Below are 23,862 nucleotides of genomic sequence, written 5' to 3' on the forward strand. Positions count from 1 at the left end.
CAACATGTTGTTATCTGGGCACTTTGTTTACATAGGTAGCTATGGTCAAACCATAAAAAATACAACAAATCAAGTGCCTGGGATTTACCGGTGACAGGACTAATGTCATATTCCAATTTAAGTTTGGAAATCGTAACAGGGTCAAGGCAACAAAAAGCAATCACATGTTCCACCGCTGTTCATAAATCTGTGTCTCAAAGAATGTAATTTTACTCATTTTGTAGATTTCTCTCAAATATAACAGAAGCACGGAGACTGATGTCTGAGTACTGTGCAAAAACATAGTAGTGCCAACTTGAGGGAACAGACAAGTGCAAATAATTCTGTGTGACAAAAAAAATCTAATCTATTAAATTCAAGACAGTCAGAAAACAAAATTCAAGCTTTTTGTTGGTTCTTGAATGAGCAGCAAAATGACAACTATGTCCAGTCACACAGTTGTGATCGATGTGTCAGTATCTGTCAAGACTGTCAGATTGTTCCAGATTCAGTGTGGATTTGAACACTGGTTATTTGCACTTTTTTAATAACAATACGTAAGTAAATCAAGTGTCAGAGCCCAAAGCCCAATGATGCCTTTTGGTCCCGTCCTGACTGAAGATATCCTCTGACTTCAAGTTGCGGCGATTCATTATCATCTGTACATTATATATCATTGAGGAGACCTTTGCTCAAGTTACTGATCCCTGCACGCCATTATTCATTGTCAGGCGTCTTCAGCCTCAACTGGGGCTGAGGGGTCATGCTGTGTTTACTGTACATTTAGTGCTAGTACAAAGGGCACACACACACACACACAAACGAACTCACAACATATAAACAGCACACTGCACCCTCAAAGAGAACCTGCTCAGCTATGTAGCTCAGAGTGACCATCCGTGAAAAAGATAAACAAAACAGCTTGGATTTACCAATGCACCTCGGCTGTAATTGGATGAGACCCAGTATAAACATATGGGATTGGCTTTCATCTTGTTAATTGCATATGCTGCAGTGACAAAAGCTAATGGAGATTTAATGAGCATTGTGCTTCCTATGTTTATTATTGCAACTGTCATCCATAACCACAACCAGGGTAAAGGTCAGCTTTGATCTTGACAGTGATATTCTCTATAGGCCTGACATGGTGAATTATTATTCTAAAAATCTGTTACACATGATTAGTGCATTTTTAAACTGGCTTTCCTGTATCAGGAAGGTGGCCCCCTCTTAAAGTGAGATATATCACCATAGTAACCTGCACATTGAGTTCAGTGTCAGATCCAATTGCCCCCTCACTGATCAACTCTATGGGGCTCGGGTCACATGCAGGCTTGATTAAAATAACCTTGAGAGGAACTCATGTCATGAAGAAACCAGACAAAAAGATAAAAGTATGAAATAAACAGTAAGAAGAAGTGCAGAGGGGAAGTGACAGATGGTATGTGGACTGTTTAGGCAGAAATCAGAATATTTATACAGTGTCAGTGTCTTGCATCAATAAATCATCTATAAACACTGTAAATGTCAATTCTTTGAATGGTTATTTTTTTCCACAATTGCTCATACTATTAATACGACTTAGAATAAGAATAAACTTTAACAGTTTAGTTTAATAGTTAAATATTACTCTCACACCAAACCCTTGACAAAAAGGCATAACTGCAATATTTTGTTATGACTTGATATTCAACTGACTAATCCTCTATGGAAATCTGGCAGTCTTTATTAGCACTATGGGTGAATGAGGCATAAGCAGCTGATGAGGGTCCCTGGGAGACTTACTGACAACTGACAGGTCTTGATCCAGACTCATGGGGAAACTCAGATATATGAAATTGCGCAGAAACACTGGAATCACCTCTTACCATTAATCCGAGGCAAATTATATTGTTTTTCCATGAAGATTTGATGCATGTGCGATTCAAATATCTGTTGACATTAGCAGTCACAATGTCGGCCTGAGCAATCTTGCTGCCCCTCTACATCACACCCAAACCGACATGGTATTTAAAATCATCCACTTGACTGACAGCTCTTTTGCAGGTGTTCAAATATTTTTTTCGGTACTTAGTATTCTGTACTGATGGCACCAAGGTCACTGTGAAAACACAACACCTGATCTGGCCGTAGAAATATTATTAATGGAAAATATCCTCTGCAGTGTAATCTGGTGGGTGACTGCATCCTGGGCTTACTTTTTAATGTGATTTCTTATCTCACTTCCCTGATAGACACATGTGCAAATCACCACAATGCAGATGCCAAAGAAACTGGTGAAGTCAAATAAATACAGTACAGCTGAGTAGAAGTCATAGGATTTTGATTACTGCTCTAGAGTCTGTAAAACTGTCCTCACTCCTAAGAACACATAGTTTATTGTTTCTACCTACCACAGGCTTACAGCTTAGAATCATTTAATCAGTTTAAGAGGTTAGCTAAAAATGCCATATTTTCTTCTTTTTTTTTTTTATACAGAGCAGTCAATCAATATTTCTCCAAACACCCAATTCTGCTGCCAAGTTGGACCGCGACATGTTTTGACTTGTTCTCTTTTTACTAAAAAAAGCTGAGTCAAGGACCCCACATTAGAGGACTTTTAATATTTTATGAGACCATCCTGTTCCCTGCAGTGCTCTCCTGCTGCGTTTCCACAGTTGTGTTTTGAATCAACTGGACAATTGAGATGATATCAAAACACTGGAAAGAGTTCAAATGTTTAATGAATATTTGACTTTTTTCCTATTGTTGGTTGTTTGAAACTTAAGTAATTCTCTATAACACTAAATATTAATAATTAAATATACAATAATCAAAGTTATACTTGGGGATAGAAGACTTTATTGCTTGTCATTTATGTAGGATTTTAATTGATTAAATCGTTGCTTATTGGTGAAATGAAAAGCGTTCAAAGACTTGAGGGTATCTTTCCACTCAGTGAACCATAGGGATTAATTTATAAAAGATTGCAGTATCTGCTTGTGCACGTACATTTAATGCTTAATAACACTTGTCATAAGGGGCAGGCTTGGTGTGCTCTCCTGGTGGTTTAGTTGAGAGAATGAGACCATGAGAATAGCAGGAGAAAAGACACCCAAGACCTGCTAATCTCCACCTAATCTATTTTCCAAGAGGCAGCTCACTCAGCTTTATTGAGAAGAAGGTCAAGAGGCAAAAAAAAGGCAGTCAGGGCACATCTGCATAATTCTGCATAATTTTCTTTTTTGTTGTCCCTACCATTTGTACTACCTCAGCATTTGTACATCACCTAACGTCTCTCTTATTCCTTACCCCCTCTCTTTTTCCTCTTCCTGTATTATTTTACTCTCTATCCCTCCACCCTCCCTTCCTTGGCTTTCTGCCAACAATCAACAGCTTCTCTCATCTTTCCCCTAATTTGTCGTCCCATAATTAGAAAATAAATATGTCTGAGAATAAGTCTCAGGTCAGCTTTCCTGTTGGCTAGCTTTAAAATTAGAGCAGGGCATTGGGGGTTGACATATTGCAGTTGACTGGGTATTTATTTCTGCTGCACTTGCACTGCCAATATTTCCAGTAGTGTCATCTATCAACTTAAGCCATTGCAGATTATGTGAAAAAAAAAAAATAAAATAACTGGGCAATACCTCGCACATCAAAAAAGTGGTAAAGTAAAAAAGGTTTGAAATCCAAGTTGTTGTGTTTTTAAAGCCTGGGTGGCTTCTGACTTACTGTTCAGTCTTTACCTTGATGGTTTAGCCAGTCACATCCCTTCACACACCATTGCCTTTTCTGAAAGTTCTACTGGTAGGCTTTTTTTACATCTCTGCTGAAATGTAAATTTTCGTGTCACAGGAAGTTTAAATGGGGCAGGAAGGCCGCTATTGAGGATGTGGTCATGTATTGACATATGCAAGAGGGCGGTAATGCAACATTGTGGCTGGATGGTAGTGGTGCTGCTGCTGCTCGTAGAAAACTGCAGTTAACGTGATATATTTATTCTCTGGGACACTTGTGGAGGACAGTGTTTACGCTCTAAATTCACACACGATTTACTGATGCTACTAAAGCAAGAGTGTAAAAATGGAGACATTCATTTGGGTTTGCTTCTGTTTGCCCAGCACTTCACACAGACTGCAGCACATCAAATATTCACCCGGAGAAGTGGACACATCAGTTTGATCATGGGCATGACTCAAGTCAACACTGGACCTACGTCATAGCCTGGGTTCAGAGGGAGGACATGTACTGCAACGCAACATAAATAGATGCTGATGTTTGAAAAAGTTAAAGCCAACTTAAACATGGGCTCTGCATATGGTTGCAGTTACAGAAGCTGGGTGAGCGGTGACCTGCATGCTGTAACATTTCTCCTGCTGTAGGTGGGGAGTTGAAGTATTCACTCAGTGTAAGTTCAGCCCTAAAACAATCAAACATCAGTCTTGAGGAAAGCAAAACCACGTCTGAGCCGAGATGTTGCTACAGTTACTCTGACTTAAAGTAATCTGTGTGAAGCCTGAGCACAGTCACTGTTTGTTTTGATGTTAAAGGTTCTGGCTGTGCCACAGACTCAGGGCATGAGAAGCTGAGCCTGGAGAGGGTGGAGTGAGGGAGACAAGGAGTGTCAAGGACACTGTGAGAGCAACAGAGCAGTCTCCGCTCTGACTGACTCATACGGGGTCAGACTTTTGAATCTCGATATTAAATCTACTGACAATCCTCCCAAATGACCACAGCTGGTTTGCATCCACACCGAAGAGGCAATGAGAATAAGATTTAAAAAGGAGGAGGGATATTTGGTCGGGCCCACAAATTAGATCTGAACATATAAACCATGAGTCATGGGGCATCAAATGCTCTCTGTCTTCCTCTCCTTGGATTCAATGTCACCCCCCCCCCTTTCACTCCTCTTTTCTTCCTGTGCTCTTTTAATAACTTGAATAAGGCCTTTTGTCTCCGTAAGTAACTTAACTGTCACGATGGACGCATTAAATTGTTGTTTACTGATGTCAATAATTCAGTGTGTTAGAGGTTACCAGATTAGAGGTTGAGTTCCAACACTTTGTCAGTCCTGCTCAAAAACAAATCCATTTATGGGACTTAAAGAAATAATCAGAAATTTTGCAAAATGTGCTCATCCACTTTCTTGTTGAGACCTAGAAGAGAAGATCAATACCAAGCCTAAGTGACAGTGCGCATAGACTAATATATTTTGCTGCCATTTGTAGGAAATAAATTCCTGATAAGTCAAAAGTGGCTGTCGGCATCATTACTGCAGAAACAGACCAGGGGCTGATTCATCATGTCAAGCTGTCTCAAAAATGCGAACAGCCCGAGAAACTCATTCTCACCACTTCCAAGAGCCTGTTATAAGAGTGAATGAGCATTTGACTGACAGACAAGCTGCACAAATGTGGGATTTATGTTACGCCTTTAAGGAAGTCAATCATGTTTCACTTACAAGGGAAAAGATTTCAAGGACAAGCGTTATATTCTCCTTGGACTAACACTGTCATGATGAAACTTTGCCAACAGAGCTCTTCCGTTTTCATCAACACATCTTTTTCTAAAAACGGGTATCAGAGAAGGGGTTAGTCTTACTATCCGGACATTCTTATATTCAGGCCAATATGGTAAAGAACCTCTGTATTTGGGCTTTGTTGCCTTTGGACAGAGCCAGGCCAGCTGTTAGCAGTCTTTATGCTAAGCTAAGCTAATTGGCTCCTGGCTATAGCTTCATATTAAATCGTACAGACATGAGATAGTCATCGATCTTTTCATAAGTCTCAGCAAGAGAGCGAATAAGCGTGTTTCGCACAAACGTCGAACACATTTTTTTTCTATTCACTTCCTCGTACCGATTTCACTTTCAGCAGAATCTCAGCCAGGAGACTTCATTAACTGAATATCTAGTAAAAGAAAGTGCAACCTCCGGGCTACGTCTTCATTTTGGCCCAGTACTTTTTCCTATTCTGTCAGCACTCCTGGGGAAAGACTCCAGATTCTGGATGTCAAAGCACAATGTTTGATTGCAGATTAGGCGGGTATGTGTCTGTGTGTGTCCAAGTTTGTACATTTGTCATTTGGGATCAATGAATGGCAAAGTAACTGGGTTAGACCCTTCTTCCCATCTTTCTTCACTGAGGGAAGTTTTGCATTCGCTTATGGATCTGCTCGAGTAAAATGGATACAAATAATCCTCTTCTACTAGAGTATGTGTGTGTGTTATCTGTTGGTCTTCTCACTTGATGGTTAAAACTGAGAAAAAAGTATATTAAAAGTATCTGAGAGACCAACATCACAGCCCCTGTTGTCTCCACCATATATTCCTCCAATAAACCAAAAAGATGAGGGTCAGGGTTCTCAAACGCAGGAAGGGCAGCAGTTTTGAAAAAACCTTTGTGACATTTTCCAGTGGCCTTTCACATTGACAAGCGGGTCTTTGACTGCGTTCCCCCGAGATATAACATCCAACCAAAATACTCTACCCGGTCAGCCCAAACCTTATCTAATCTGGTCGCCTCTGCTATCTGGTCCCAAAGTTCAAGTTGATTTGTTGACCTTTTTCCTCCTCATCAATACAAAATGTATTATTGTTCTCCACGCTTCTCCATCTCCGATGACCTTTTTGAAATCGACTGTTTGAACAGAGACTGCATCTGGATAACTTGAACAGTATTTTGACTTATGAGTCCTCACAGACTTTTTATTTCCAGGAAAATGCATAAATCTGCAACAAAAAATCTTTCTACAAGTGAATGAAAACAAAGCCATTACAAACTAGGTCAGAAAGGAAAACCTTATATTTAGTTAAATAATAAAAAAATTAGTAAAACAATAATAAAACCTGCAAGTCTTTTATTGATCAGATACATTCAAACCTTGATTGACAGTGCTTGTGACTTTTCTTCTTAAAGTAAGAAGAGTTTTACACCAACATATCAGATGATTTTACCAGACATTTCCAACAGGTTATGCCCCCGTTGGTTGCTTTCATTCATTTATCTCTGGCTTTGGCAAAAATTTGATCATGTCAAGGCCTATATGACAGTTCACTAGAAAAGAAAATCCAGCTCCGACAGGTTCTCAGATTAACTGTAGCCTCGGAAAACATCCGTCTATCACAGAAGAATAGCAGGAATTATCATTAACCTTAAAGAACCCATGTCTGTTTGATGATGATATTGTCACTACATGTCGGCAGGTAACAATATATTGTTACTTCTCAGTACATTTGGCAAATATCTCTCAGGAAATGAAAAGTATTTCGATGCAATTTTCCCAGAGGCTTGAAAGGCACTGAATCACTTATGTAAATAACATCTGTAGGAATTAGGTGTATCAACGTCTCATTACGGTTAATAATTAAACAATTTTATAGACAACCACAGAGCGATTGTCATTCCCTCAGCCTGCAACAACTGAGATGGTTATCACACACAATGGGAAGTGTCTCGTGATCAGTGTTGAACCGCACACTGAGTAAATTAACATAACACAACTTCCCCCACACAGCTCTCCAATGCACCAGCTGTAAGCTCTTCCGCTCTGGCATTCAAAGTGTCTCTGAGGTGATAACCAAGATCCTTCAAAACCACTCATCCAACTTTAATCTCTGCTTGTCGGCTTGGCATCTCCAATTTTGCCATTTGTTTTCATTTTCCATTGACTAACCCGCAGGAATGGTGTGGCTCTAAAAATTGGAACAAACACACAATGATCTACTGTTTTTTCATCTGGGTTTGTTTTCTCTCGCCTGCACACACCACTGGGTCCGCACCACCATCAGTTCATGTTCGGCAAGCCGCGTCGCTTTGTTATGCTTGCCATCGGTTAAATGAGTGTGCAACACAACAAGTTCCTAAAAAACAGATGGCAAAGCTCACAGCTTTCCATGAAATCTATCAACCTTACATGAGAGGTAGCACTAAGGTCTGTTTGTGACTGATTAAGATGTCAATTGAATATTCCACAGGTCTTTGAATAAGGTACAAAAAGTAGCGATGGATTGAACTCAGAATGTGAAGCTTACAATAATGTGATTAAATGAGAAAAATATGTTATTTTAGCCTAGTGCACAAATGCTGTCCTTTACACAGATGAAGAATCCTCTGTAGATAATGATCTCTTTTTGCCCTACATCCTCCAACTTGTTTGATTTACGCTGAAAATGCTTGTGCTTTCTTTTTCTTTGCTTTAGTCATGAATGAATAATCCATTTAAAGGGCTATTTTCATCCCCTTTGAGTTTCATAGATAGTACAAAGAGGAGGGGGTGAGGAAAACAGCACAGAGAAGGTTATCACATTTCATAAATGTGATAAGCCTGAATCGAACTGGATGTCCGCAGTGCTCACTGTGCATCACAATCTGCATATCCAAAGAACACTGGCCCACATTCACCCTTTCCTCTGACTCCCAATATCCAAACTGAGACACTGAGCAAAAGCTGTGTTTGTTACACAACAGAAACCTGCTTAACAGGTTACATTACTTTACATAATATCCACCAAAAAAGCCCCTCACTGTAGGTTACCCAGTCCAGATCTAAAGCTTTTTGTCCTCTCTCTCTCTCTCTCTCTTTCTGAATACAAGGTCAGGTGTGCACGTTGCCAAATTCATTCAGGAGGAATTCACTCAGATCTGATAATGATCATGCGCATTTCACTTCTAGTAGCAGCTCTCTTTCTGTCTGAGTCTGGCGCGCGTGTGACAGAAACAGCTTGAGAGAGAGAGAGAGAGAGAGAGAGGTGGGTTGGGGGGGGGGTGTCAACGTTTAAAAACAGATGCAGAAGATGTACCTCCTTGTACTGGGTGTCCTGGGGGTGTACTGGGAATAATTGAAGGCTATTAACAGCAGAGATCATCACGTGCACGGATCACTACCTGCTCACTCGGAGGGGGGCTGGGCATGATGAGAGGCGTTTCCAGCTTCAGCAGCGCGTCGCTCTCAGACATTTCTTGCGCTGCCAGCTGTTGGGTTGAAGCACCGGCCGAGCGCAGTCAAGTCGATGACTGTACCAAGCGGCGTTGGATGCAGCGAACAATGACAGAGTCGCCTCATGTACTAAAAAGTAGCATCAGAGATGGACACATGATGTCGGGTATGGAGTAAGCTGAAATGATAGAAGCGCAGAGTAACTGAAACCACACGCCTACAACGACGAGGGACTGGTGCGCCTTGGCACCGGAGGGAAACAACAAACTTCTCAGCATCAATTTAGAGAAAAACAAAAGAAAAAAAGAAACAGCACCTTGTGAGACTGAGTATGTTTCCGGTGACTATTTTCTCTCACGTAAATGTATAATTACATTATAGTTTTAGGTGTGGAAAGCGTCCCTATTGTGCTCATTTTGCTCCCCCCCTGCCCGCCCGCCCCCCTAACCGCGCCAATGCTTGAATGGCTTGTAGCTCTGTGCATTGTGATCCTGGTGGTCTTACTCTGGCCAGGCTCCAAATATTTTGGCACCGAGAGCCCACCGGATGCTTTGCTTCAAGGACTGGGAATTTCACAGCATGCAGCGAAGGACAAGACCATTGGGTGCGTCTCAGACCGCGAGGAGAGCGACGGTTCCCAGACGGCCTGTGCCGATGAGAAAACACGCACCGTGGCACTGATCTGCAAACCATCCGCGCTGGCCAACTACCTCCTGAAACACTGCAGGACTTTCAGTAATTACTCGCCGTGTGCCGGCTGGACGTGGCGGTCCAGCGCCTTTCTCCAGAGTGTGTACGAGGCGTGCTGGCCGTATGACAGTCCGGTCCAGTTCGTGCGGGACAACCTGCAGCTGAGCGATGACGGGCTGGTGGCCTTGGACTGGGCAGTGCCATCCTACCAGAAACGACGCAGGACTTCCAGTCACTCCACCAGTCCGGTTCTTCTCATCATCCCAAACTCTTTTGGGAAAATCACTAGAAATGTGTTAAAGGTGCGTCCCTGGCTTCACTCATAGACTTCACTGCATGAAATTACTCTACTGTAGAGATGAAAGTAACCATAGACTAAGTCATTTTCACGCATAAACTGCACGGGAAACTAGCAAGTTTAAAATAAAATGTAATAGCAAATTCATATTTTCATATAGCTGACTGCTGAACAGAAAGGGTACCCCACCCTTAATAATACCAAAAAGATAAACTTCAAATATTCAACATAACCAATAGCCTAACTTATAAAAGGTTGGAAGTGGGAGTTCCCAGTGTGTGCTAACACTGTAATGCTTCTAAATCATTACAAAAAGGCATTTGTATCAAAGGCGAGGGACGCCTTCACTAGATGCATCTTAAGTTGTTTCATTCTGCTGCCTCTTACAACATAGAATCAACAGGATGAAAATTACAGCAGCCGCAAGTGAATGTCTTATTTTTCTTTGCTATACAGAAGCTATTTTTACACTTTAAAAAGGTAGAAGTGAGCATTTTCATAGCTGCAATACAAAGTGACAATAACAGAGCAAATCGATATCAACTTCAGAGGGTAGAAACCAGAAACATGCATGATACAAGCAAGTGTTTTAAAAGGAAATCTAGTCAAAGAGATATTCAATATTTTAAAAGGAGAAGATGCCAGTGTCAATCAACAATGGCCATTTAAGCTAAGGCAATCACTGGAGTTTAAGCTCAGGCGGAAGTAAAAAAAAAAAAAAAAAGAGCAGATGCAGAGGCAGCTTCACTCTTTCAACTGCTCTTTCAATACACTGACTGAGGTAATTGACTGAGGGATTACAAAGCATCGCTTGACTTCATGGCCCTGGGGAAGTGCAGCTCTGCTCCACATGAATGCCTGTTGGCTCTCGCATCACTCTGGGCACCTGGCATCGTGCTACAGCTCATTTCATTTCAAACTGTTAGCTCTGCGTGAAAATTTGTCACATGGCTAACTGTCAGCCCCATGTCAGAAATAACAACTCTGCAACAACTGGATACTCTCACAAAAAACCAAAAGGTGTATGATATTGATCTAGAAGGGAATCACTCCTTCTGTTGATAGTGGGTGACAGGAAGAGGAGGAAAAGTGGGTGAGACAAAAATAGGAGCATTACATCATTATGAATATGTGGTTACCTCAAGCTTTACCAGGGGTAAATGATGGAGAGATGAAAAGTAACCGTCACATTCAGACAGATCTGTGCCTCGGGCTTTCTTTTTTTGGGCCATCATCAGAGTAGAGAGTATTTGTGAAGCTGTCAGCTAGTCACGCTTGGGAGGGCTGGAAGCCGAGGCACCACAAGGGATATACACCAATTAAGATTGCTTCTGTCACTGGTGAGAGTCACTGTGCATAAACCAGTCTGTGTGCATGTGAGAAAGACAGAGATGAAAAGAGCTCATGTTTGCATACACACACACACACACACAAGCACACACATGGGTCTATATCTGTGACACAGAGAAGAAACAGAAGGAAATAGAGATTCTTTTTTGGAGTGTGTGGGCTTGTGCTCCCTGTCCCTCATCTCTTTGCACATTTCAGGAACTCATGAATTTATAAATGAGCCATCTCCTCTTTAATCACTCATATTTTTACACTGGGTTAGTGTGGGTTTTACACTATGTTTCATTTAGTCTGGCATGATTCGTATCAATTTCTGTAATGGTATACTGTATGTCGTATACAGGCTTTGCAGAATATACTTAAATTCATCACTTCATTCAGTCTTTCAGTCAGTTATTTAGTAGGTTAGTTTTTTCTGTTCCATCTCTCTTCCTCACCATTATAGATATTTATATATATATATATATGGTATATATATATATATTTCTTTAAGCAGTAGCTTGACATTAAGGGAAATATGCTCATTTTCTTTCTTGCTGAGATATCACTCCCATATCTGTGTGCCCTGTGATCTCCATTCAGAACAGTCAGCTGAAAGTCCATGAATCTTCATGTAAGCAGACATCCAGCTGTTTCAGACGTCTTGCCTCATATGATTAACATCCGTCACATTTTCCTGACAGGGCAGACAGATTTGTGAGCAGTTTTACTATAATTTTGTGACCTAGTTGCAGCAAATTCAGAGTCTTTTATTGAGTATGCATTTGGCACTGCATGTCTAAGTATTTTTCATTCTTTATGGATATGGATTATGATTTAATCTGGTCATTATGTGTAATTTATAACACTTAAATAATTGTTTTTCAGACCATTACTTGCACTTTCTGCTTGCTGAGAGAGAGCAGCTTCCAAATTTCTTGTGGGATGGGGTAATAGCTCAGGACTCATGCAGTAAAAGTGGGAAAGTTTTACCATTACCAGTCCTGAATAGATCAGTGAGGGAGGTAATAGTAACAGAAAACATCATCATTCCTGGTTTGGAAAATGTCTTTGTCATGGAAATATTACCAGCAGTAAAAGGCACATGAGCAATTTCAGACAAGTCATGAATGTACTGATGTCCATGTCTCAAGCTATCAAACACATGTTCATCAAACACTTGTTACCATGTCAGTTTTCACTGGGCCACAAGGAAATGGGGCATTAGTTTTGTGTTTCCTGTCCCTCCCATCACTTTGTGAATTTTTACAGCTGGGTCTCGATGTGCTGTGGTTTAACTCTTCATACAGAGAGCGGTCTGTTGTTTAGACAGTAATTTTGATTTAAAAATGGAACAAAGACTATGAGTGTTAGGAGCTGCTTTTAAGCGTTAGTTTGAAGGTGTTTACATCCATATTGGCTCAACATTGTGGGAATTGTATCCTATAAGTGTCCTCCTGCACCACTCAAAAATTGGTCAGGGTTTGTAAAGTGGACACAGAGGATACAGAAGAAATTTTCCCCACACGTTCAGCAAAATACAAATTTTTCCCCCCACTTTTTCCAACATTAGTGCTTTGCCTTACATGGAAAATGCAATCTGCACATCAGGATTTGGCAGCATTTATGTCTGTCACTCATGGGCGATGTTGTTATTTCTTTGCTAACATGACAAGCTATTAAAATGTTACCAGCCAGATGTTCATGTATCTTAGAAAATGTACAAAAACACCAATGCAAGAAATCCCCTTTGACAAAATCCATTTTTCTGGAGGCTGCTGGAATAGGAGCTACCTTGAAAAACAGTTCGGGCTTCAGTTCTTGATATTTTTACTGTGGCACTATCTTCAATTATTCATAGCTACTCCCCATTTTGAATGTACTCTATGTCTGTGATGCTTAACACTTGAAATTCAGCCAGAGGAATAAACCATCTTGCAAACTGCAAAATATTATTTCTCAAGTCCATCATTTCGGTCAGCCTTTGTAAGACTTCACAGCAATCTATATCTCGGGTATCATAGTGTTTTAACTCACCACTACTCTCCAGCAGTGTCGCCATGTTGGATGGAAGGAGAAAGTTTCTGTCTTGTCTTCTGTTTGTCTCCTGTAGTGCAAGAGATCAAAGACAAGTTAGTTAGTTGGAAAACTGCTAACAGTAGCATACAATAGTATCATGTTGTAAGTTGTTGACCGTCAAATCTTTCATTTTAATTTAACTCGATTTGTGGCAACATGTCCAGACGAAGCTGCTGAAGTTTGACATTAGTGGTGGTGCCACAGAAATAGATCACATCATCCACTATGATTTGGAGGGAATATTGTTGTATTTGTCAGTGGCTCAGTAAAGAAACTGCTGTCTCTTCTGTCTGTGTGTGTGTGTGTGTGTGTGTGTGTGTGTGTGTGTGTGTGTGTGTGTGTGTGTGTGTGTGTGTGTGTGTGTGTGTGTGTGTGTGTGTGTGTTGGCGGAACAATGTGCATGGAGAGAGCTGGCATGATGTCCAGTGTCTGGAGTCCCTGTTGAAGGAATTTGTCACTGCACCGACAGTTTATCAGCTCTGACAGAAAACTGCTGGAGAAGCTGCTGTTCTTCAGTTTTTTAGTGTTTCTTTAACAAAACCAAACGCACAGTCACCATAACCATAAACGTAGGGTAAGAAACTTAGCGTGTGTGTGATCTAGAACAAAGGTCAAGAATGTATTTAAATCAAGTAAATAAAATCTCATTATGGAAATGGTCAGGACCAATTCCCTGTAAGCCTTATGTGTCTGTGCAAAGTACAAGTAGTATGGTAACATCAGTTTACATCAGATTAATAATTCATCAGATTGTTGAAAAAATATTCCTCCTTGGTGATGAGTCATTGCTTTGCTACTGAACAAAAAGTTTTGTTGACAAATGATAGAACAGATACAGTCTTTCCAATATCTTTGGATTTAGAGAGTTCTTCCCGACCAGGAAACACTGTTAGCAATAACTTTCATTTTATGTGCCATCCTCAAGATATGCTTAGTATATAATGCAGTGCAGTGGTTACTTAATGTGTCTGTGTTATTGTGTGTGATTCACACAGTGCATCACCACATTGAGTGGCAATAGTTTACACCATGCGGCTGCATTAATACCTGAGCAGGTCGGCATAACCACAGCAAAATCACTTCACACTCAGTTCACCAAATTTAATCTCAGCCTCAACATTCATCACTCAGCTCCTGCTCTCGTGCGCAGTTTAAATTGGAAAATATTTAATTATCCATCTCAATATCTTTGGGAATTAAACTGAACTGAAGTGATACTCATTTGAAATAGCTCTTTCCTTCCTCTCACATGTTCCTCTTGAATCACAATGATTTAAAACCTGATCATCGGAACAAAAAGGCTGATGAATGAGTAAATGAATGATGTTACAGTGCATTAGCTCTGCTCCAAGCTTTCCTGACACTGGCCTAGTCACGTATCTGGCTGAGTAAATCCTCTTGTCACTGGATAAAGAAAACCAGAAAGTGGCAGAAATACTACTGCAGTCTTTCTCAGCTGTTAAATATTTAATGCAGCAATTCTGCAGCTCTTCCTGCATTCCCCTGGGACTTCTGTAGATTTAAAGCAAAATGTAACACATTTTAAATTTATTTGCACAGTCCACTGTAGCCCCCACCGCTGTTTCTGACAACAAACTTTTGCATGAGAAAAAGACAAATTCACTCTACTTCTCTACTTTGTGTTGAGATGAAGCAGAGTGACACTGCAAATTTAGAGGGAAGATCATTTTCTCCTTGTGTTTCTAGACACTGTAATGGATAATTTATTCCAAAGGTAACATTCAGAGCCTAGACTGGAATGATCTCTCATTTTCATCCCTTCTCTGCATGGAGAGCATTTCAATGTGCGATTGCCATTTCTGCGCTACTCTGAATCTCCAGGTCTTTCAGATGTATTTTTCCCAGTTTATGTAGTTTTGAGATTAGGCTTGTTAAGCTTTTTGTGTTTTTGTTTGTCTGTCTGCTCAGATATTTGGACATGAATTAAAGGAAAAGGGCTACTTGCGCTTAGGTGGCTCACCTGGTAGAGCACATACCACACGGGCTAAGTCCCTACCGCAGCGGCCATGGGTTCGAGTTCGACTCATGGCCATTTGCTGCACGTCATCCCCTCTCTCTTCCTGTCTCTCTCTTTCTCTCTCTCACTTCACTGTCTGAATAAAGGCAAAAATGCCCAAAAAATAACTTTAAAAAAGCGCTACTAAACAGTTTACTATAAACATGCAGAGAAAAAAACAGAACAGAAAAACAGCAGCAGAACCATTACATTTGGAGAGAAAAGTATTTTATAAATTTGAAAAATGCATAGTCAATGATGTCTACGTTATTAAATTTGTTATTTATGTTTTTTTTATAATGCTTCATGGAGCCACAAATTAAATCATCCTGTTTCCTTTGAGGATATATCATTCGCCTACATTCTCCACAGAATTTAAACTGTAGTAAAAATGTTTTTAGGTGTTTGATAAAACAAAAATGTCTTACCAAGTCTATAAAAGTTGTTCATAAATTGTGAATTACAATGGTACAGTTGTACAGAATTTTCTTACTGCCCTCCCCTCCCTCAATATTCATTGCTGAAGTTCCCTTGAGCAAGTTACCTAACGCCCCCAATTGCTCTGCAGGCGCTGCACCACATGCCCCTGGCTCCTCTGTGTGTGTGTGTGTGTGTGTGTGTGTGTGTGTGTGTGTCTATGTGTGTATGTGTTCACGACTCCAATTTGGGTTAAATGCAGAGGTGAATACATATTTGGACAAATAAAGAATTAACTTGACTAACTTCGATCAGCACCAATGTCTCTACTGCCGATATATCTCATGTTGTCACATTTGTATCAAAATAAACATAATAACAGCTCACTGGAGGAAACAATGAGTCGTGGTATTTCTCTCCACTGTGCAGCTGACTGAAAGGGAAGCCTTCCTGCCAGAGACATGAGATCACAGGTTTCCACACTCTAGTCCTTTCTGCTCTCCTCTGCCAATTCTGCTCCAGTTCATCTTAAGGAAAGCTGCATAGTGCAGGTTGAGGCTTTTCTGGGCTGAGCAGCTGGCTGTGGGCTGCATGGATATCATCTTGGCTAATGACTTTGTGCATAATGTTGGCTATCACCAATGCCTACAAAGTGTTAGAGAACTGCCTCAAAAATGCCTGCACATCAGTGGCACCATCCCTGCTCATGACAACCTGTAACTAGAGATAAACTTTCATATATTAGTTGTTTCCTTGATTGTAGCCTCATCTGTTTTTGCATGTCCAAATATGGACTGTTGGATCAGCTGTTGTTACCTTGGTTGCTAGCCATGTTGCATTCACCACTGTCTGGTACTGGTAACTGATAAGATCCAATCAGGAGGCGAGGCAGGTGTGCAGGTAAAATGGGGTTCCAGAAGTATCCGTTTCAGGGCTCGAAAACTCCGGAGTGGTATGGACGTCAGGAGTAAACGTAGCAAAAGTGATGCGGACAGCCTGCTAGCCTACGCTCATGGCATTCATATTACAGGTGTCCCTTTGAGTGAACGCGGGCTAATGTTAATTGGACGGAACGGAGGCACGTGAGTGAACAAAAGGTAGTATTTTTTAAAGGGACAGTTTATGAACGCACGCATTGGGGAAGTATAAACAGAATTAACCGAAATGAGCAGGATTAAGTCGGCGAAAGGTTCTAAATATCGGTTTTGATACTTTTTGGGTTAATTTTCCACTCCTACTAAGTAACTCAGTATTATGTATCTGTCTCACAGCAGTTGGTTCTTTACCTGTTTGATTGAGAAAGAACAGCATGCAATTCAGTGGTATGAAAATATGTTTACTGTCGTCTTTTTCAGTGAAGTGATGACAGTTTAGCCTATTCTGTAGTATTACACTTTAAACATGGTTAAACTGCACACCAAAAGGGGAGCAGAACTTAAAACTGTAGTTTTACTCCCCCCCCCCCCCCCCACCCCGCCCACACACAATCACACACACACACACACACACACACAAAAAGTTATTTCGCTTTCCATACAATAAAAAGTAGTAGGCTACCATGCATGTTCAGGTGATACAACTGCAAAGGCATTTAGGGGAACAAAATGGAAACTGACTCCTAACTAAAAGGAGGCATTGTTTAACTCTGCGGTATTGCAACCAAGAGACCAAGCCACACGAATTGAACCATGTGGCCTATTCAGAGGGGCAAACAAAGAGGACGTCTTTACTGTATGTAGAAAGAACATATCAACCGTCAACCATTACATGTCCTTCTTTTGTTGTTATATAAATGGATTAACACCTTTCCCACCTTGTCTAATTTGTGAAAATTATGTATTCAATTTGAAAGATTTAACACATTACATATAGAATTCCCAAGCAAATCTTCCATAATATTCCCAATCCACAACACTTAGCCTACACATTTCTGAAGACACATGGACATTCTTTTATCTGTTTATTTTCCTACCCATTCTCTCTACAGTTGTGTGAAACAGCGCTGTCCCATGGCTACCTGCCAGCAGTCTTCAACCGCCGCAGCCACAACAGCACCCCGCTCACCACCCTCAAACTGCAGCAGTTTGGTGACCCTGCGGATCTGCGCGAGGCTGTGCGCTACATCCGCTACAGACAGCCTGCAGGAAGACTGTACGCAGTGAGCGAGAGCAGCGGGTCGGGCCTTCTCCTGTCTTACCTGGGGGAGTGTGGATCATCCAGCTATGTGACGGCGGCCGTCTGCCTGTCACCCGTGTTCCGCTGCCAGAGCTGGTTTGAGAACGGGCTGTGCTGGCCCCTGCAGTGGGCATTGGTGCTGTACCAGAAGATATGTCTCAGCAGGTACGGAGAGGGTGGGAAACATGCTGACATGAATCAGTTAATTTATGAGAAATTGGAAGGAAGCATCCTGGGAACAAGATTTCACTGGTGATGAAAACAGAAAGAATGAGTTTGCTTTACTTACTACTGTTTGGCTCTTATTTCCATAGTTTTGGCACCCATTTGTAGGCTATTAGTTGTGATAACACTGTACTCACTCAAAATCTTTGATAAGATCTGGAAGCACAGCATCAAAGTGACAAGGCAGAAACAACAAACTGTCAGAGGTTCAGACAGGTATAAGTCAACTGTTAAATTAGCTGAATAAGAGGAAAACTCAAAGTGAAAGTGAAATATCATTCCCCCTTACACAAGAAAACGGTATGTCAAACTAAAAGCAGTAAGTTGTTTTGCAAACCACGTTTTTCTGTCTGACATCTTTTTAGTGATGTTGCCTCATTCCCAGATGTCAGCAGTTAACTTGAGTATTTATCAATAGGAACTGAAACTATGAAAATATCATGAAAATTGACTTTTTTCATTAGGTTAATGTTTTTAATTGGTAACCTGCAAGAATATTACAGTGTTATAGAAAGTGTAAAAGAGTATAATGAGTTTTGGAACACAGAAATAGGGAAATAGTTCATTCTCTTTCAGTTTACTCTGGGGAGAATAAGTGTTCGGAAGTTGAAAAAGAAAACATGCTTCATAACGCTGCTGCATGAAGTATGCAATATGAAAAATTTGAATTCTCAGTCAGCCAAAAGGGAGGCATGGTTAAAAGGAGATTGCCATAAAAACAAGTTACAAGATACAAGTACTCAGTAAGCATTTATTGGACAGGCACAGACAATTAAGGAAAAAGTCAAGTTACTGTAGCAACACATGGCCTGCTCAGTGTCAAGTCATTGATTCTGAGAGACATTGTGACCCAGGTAGAGTTTCTCAAATCAATGTCAATAGGGAATATGAGACCCATGCAGCTCTTCAGAATTGATTTACTGATTTCCTCTTGTGTGTGTGTGTGTGTGTGTGTGTGTGTGTGTGTGTGTGTGTGTGTTCCATTTTGTGCAAATGTGTGTGTACTGGGATGACATTCATAGGTACAGGACGGCGCTGGGTGAGACCATACAGACGGACACCCTGTTTTCTAGCTGTTCTCTACGTGGCCTGGAGGAGGCGCTGTTCTGTCAGACTGGACATATGGGCTCTGCACCAGCATCAGCAACAGGGACCAGCAGTAGCAGCAATACTTCAGGTGCCTGGGAAGCTTACTGGGAACGCAACGAACCCTTGAGAGATGTGGACGAAGTGGCTATTCCTGTCCTGAGCGTGTGCGCTCAGGATGACCCAATCCGCGGTGACACCCAATCCACCGTGCCCTTGGAACTCTTTGAGACCAACCCACATTTTTTCCTCCTCCTAACTGACCGTGGAGGCCACTGTGGTTTCTCCACCCAGTCAGAGGGGAGTGCTGCTGGTGCATTAGGCGCAGTCGGTCCTGTGGTTGCACCAAACAGTTGGATGGAGAGCCATGGGACCAACTGGAGCCACAGAGCTCTGCTGGAATTCTTCAGGGCGACCACAGACTTCTTCGCTGCTGAGGAGAGAGCAAAGCAGCTTGCTGCGAGGAGGAGGGGGCTGGGGGGAGGTGCAGGAGGGAGAGTTTTCCGCCACCGCAGCGTCAGTACATGTAAAAGAGTGCCAGCGTGTTCCCATAATATCCATGCCATTTACAGTTGGCAGAGGTCCTACACACGATGAGGGAGCTTAATGGAAGTTAATGGACTGCACTGATGCTTTCTGATATTATTTGGATTTGAGATGTGAGGCTCTCAGGTTGATCTCTGCCTGTGTGACACTCAGCCACAAAGTCTTATGATAACCAAAACTAGAAGAGTGAAGAGGTTGTAAAAAGTATGTGTTGTTCTCACACACTTGATGTGAGCCATAAAACACTAGGACTGAAAAAAGATCATGACAGTCCATAAGCTTGAATGCAGTTGTTTCATCAAGCTGCTGAACACTAAACTCTCGAGATGTGTGGCTATATATTTTTCTATGGACTGATTCAAGTCTCTTCACTGCCAGCTGTAAAAACTGAAATGTTCTGTTTTATTAATTCTGAGTTTTATTAACACACATTCATTATTGATGCATCAATTCATCTGTCTCACATTTTACACAGTTTGCTACATTTACAACCACAACTGCATCGTCATTTGGGAAATTTGAAACCTCAACACTTAGTGTAGCATCTTTCTGTTACTCTTTTTATTACTGAAAGGATATTTACCGGGAAGTAAAAGTGTTGAAAGTCTTGTGCCTAGAGTAGGAAAATAAAATCCAGTGAAAATTCCAAATGACTTTGAGCTAAATGTCAACTGAGTTTAATGAACTCATGCAGTGTTATTGTGCACATTAAAGAGAGTTTACTGTGTATATTATCATTAAAGGTTCTCTTCTTTATTGAGAAATGGCCTGCGGTTCCCAGAATAAAGGAACTTAAGTGTGATTGCCACCCAGTCAGATTTTAGAGGAAAGTCTGTGTCATGAGCTTATGATATTTTAATGAGCTGGGTGGCTGGAAGCATTTTGTGAGTTTTCCTGTCTCATCATTTAAACTCTGTGCTCCAAGGTTTCCCTGGCCCGGCCGCTCGGGGTCTAAAGGTGGTGAAGCGGTGACAGTGGGTGATTTTGCACTGAGATGAAGACTTAGCGGCATAGTGTTGTTCGAAACATTTCTGGAAATTTTGCTTTAAATGTTGTTATTTCGGTTCATTCTTGCGCATTAAGATAATAAATTATACAAACAATGATACAAAATAGTGTTGGTGCTCAGAAAAGAAAAGGGCAGTTCAACAGGTTCATAAAAAGAGAAAAAACTAAGACGCAGTAAATTTATAAACATGCTACACACGTTAGATGGGTTACAATATGTGACAGAATAAATAATGAAATGTATAATAAATAAGCTAAGATGACAAACATGGGATATACACATGTTCTGAAAAATTACACTGAAAGGTCATCTTTCACTTCAGGTAAGTAAAATCCTCATTAACACACATTGTGTTTCTCATTATCTCTGATACTTGTGTTCATTTTTCAAGCACTCACTGAAGTTGTGATCTGCGGTCTTGTCGTACCCCTACTGAGTCAATGTTCAGAGACATTCCCTATTATAGTACAATCCCTACAGCCATTCCATGCTGTGTATGTGTGTGTGTGTTTGTGTGTGCAACAGTCACTGTAGTGTTTGTCCGCCCACTGAGCCTTATCCACTCAGACAGCTGGAACATAGCAGTGTACACAAAGACACACACAGAATGCGTGCCAACAGACACATTGTCAACGCACATCTCCACAATTACACACACAAACACAAATGCACACATAAAACACACACGAACATGCACACGAGCTGTACATGCCGGATATTCTTATACATGCTCATTATTCACAGAAAGATTCACAGTCTCAAAGAAAACAAAAACTGCCCGTCACACACACATTGTGACATCACATCTATACAACACCATTATTAATGTAGACAGCGCTTCCATAGAAATAACCTGAAGTGATACCAAATAAAGTCTGGCTCTTTATGAACTCAAGTGAAATATAAAGTATGTGGATGAGTGGATGTGGAGGTGTGGAGGAGTGGGGGATAGAATCTGACCTGGTTTATTGCTGCTGATGTAAAACTACACAAGACCGACTGACATACCAAACAAGGTTTGAAATGTAGCACAGATACCATTTATAGCCAAATATACTGTAAGTAGATTAAGTAAGTAAGTAGATGTGTATCAGTGCAGGGCAGAAGAAGAGTTTCAGTCTTTGCAGAGGCACTAGCTCAAAATGCAAAGTTTCATGAATTGCAAAATATGCAGAAATGACACAGATGGGTGGCTGTCTGTCTTATTAGAAAGTATCTTAAAATGCCTGATATCCGTAAATACTGTACTGTTGGCAAGTAAAGCCTGTGTAATAATTGCATATCTTATCACTGGTATCATAAATTGTGTGCTTTCTCTTAATACTTGGCACACAAACATGTCTTTCAGTGTAAACCACATTAGTTTGTACACAAATTATACAGTATATCTTTATGATTTAAAGAAATGAAACAATCACTTTGTCATTTATGCATTTCTAACATCAGTTTATTTTTTTATTTTTATTTTTTTTTGTGAATTCACGTTTTGGTACTCCTATCTAGGACATTAGTTTATGGCTTGATGTTGACATTATTAGACCAAACAGTAAACCTGTGATTAGAAAGGCAAGTCCTTGTTTCTGGAAATAAATCTGGGGAGCAAATGCTGAAAAAGAACATGCAAAAAAAGGGCTTGATACAACCTGTCCTGTCCTGTTTTGTTGTTGACATTAAGGCTCATAATTAATGACCAAAAGTAGACAGTGTTGCCTTGCAATAAACGCTGGCTTTCATTGGCCTCTAGCAAATTAAGCCATTAAGATTGAATTGCCCTTTCCCACTTTGCTTTTTCAATTCGGAGCCAATAGTCTGCCTCAGTGATCAGAGTCTGATTTAATTAAAATGATTGATATTTAATTAACAAAGAACCTGACATTCCCATTGCTTTGATTGTACTAAATCATAGGTTCTCTAAATTGAGCCTCATGCTTTGTTAGGCATTTGTCGAAGTGGGAGTTGATGTGTGTATCATCCCATACATGCACAGTGATTACTGCATTAGACTCTCAGTGTGAAAATGGGAAATGGGAGACTGGTTAATCTAAACATTTATTTAATAAATATACAACAGAAAATTCATAATTCAAGTGAGAACCAGATTTAGAGTTGACAACATGAAGTGAAAATGTATTGTTTTGTTCCATTGTTGTTTCTGACTGTTCCTTTGGGAATATCTGGGCCTGTTAAAGCGAGACTATGTCATTTTTGAAAAACAAAAATAACATAATCTTACAAATGAAATGCTGATTTCATCTGCAATTAAATGCAGCCTCTTTCAATTTGATGTCCTACATTCAGGGGTTTTGCTGTTACTGACCTATTGGTCTGGTATGACCAGTATCTTAGGGTGGCTAATTTTATCTTACATTAGCAAACTTAAGATAAATATTGCTGTGTAACCGCCATTGCTTTGTCAGTTTGTTGACTCTATCCTCTGTCCTCTATTTGTGCTACTTCTTTTAACATTTACCATTATCACATAACTGCCACTTGTTGCCACTGTTCAGAAAAAGTTACATAGTTCATCATTTTGGAAAATGTACCTATTGATGGTGAAGTGTAAGTAGGTTGTGCTCGACCGTATCTTTTAGCCTGGAGCAGTATCTTCCTGGAGTCTCCGCTGGTTTCCAACCTCTAACCCCTAACAGTTCAAATGAATGGTATACAGTTGTAATCAGTGAGCTATAGAAGTGCTGGTGGACAAAGAGCCAGGCAAGCCGTTTCCCCTGTTTCCAGTTTTTACCCTAATCTAAGCTAACTGGCCCACTATTTAGCACACATTTAGGATGGTATCAATCCTCTCTGCTAACTCTCAACAAGAAAGCGAATATGTTCATTTCCCAAAATGTCAGAATATTCCCTTGATACGTTTTCTCTTATCTCTGAAGGCCAGTGTCTCCACTGAATGTGTTTACACAGTCTATGATGTCAAGTGACTCACTGAGGCGTAGCGAGTCTGTTCTGTTTTCAGCACTGACCCACGCGGGAAATCTGTTTGGGATCAAAAAGTTTCTGTGCAAACAGGAACCATCTCCCCAAATAGTTTCTGGAATCTATTGTTAACATGTTGTTAGCATGTTTCCTTCCCTACTGAAG

General features: G+C 40.7%; 1 protein-coding gene across 1 annotated transcript; it reads left to right on the forward strand.

Annotated features, from left to right (window-relative positions):
* The first annotated feature begins 9,334 nt into the window (after nucleotides 1-9,334).
* Nucleotides 9,335-20,499, forward strand: abhd15 (abhydrolase domain containing 15). The gene is made up of 3 exons (XM_022748545.1): nucleotides 9,335-9,887; nucleotides 17,713-18,065; nucleotides 19,148-20,499. Exons 1-3 carry the CDS (start codon nucleotides 9,351-9,353, stop codon nucleotides 19,806-19,808), a joined length of 1,551 nt encoding a protein of 516 aa, XP_022604266.1. The 5' UTR covers nucleotides 9,335-9,350; the 3' UTR covers nucleotides 19,809-20,499.
* Nucleotides 20,500-23,862: the final 3,363 nt, after the last annotated feature.

This window comes from Seriola dumerili, unplaced genomic scaffold (genome assembly GCF_002260705.1).
Source record: "Seriola dumerili isolate Sdu_G_001 unplaced genomic scaffold, Sdu_1.0 BDQW01000122.1, whole genome shotgun sequence".
Taxonomy (NCBI): domain Eukaryota; kingdom Metazoa; phylum Chordata; class Actinopteri; order Carangiformes; family Carangidae; genus Seriola; species Seriola dumerili.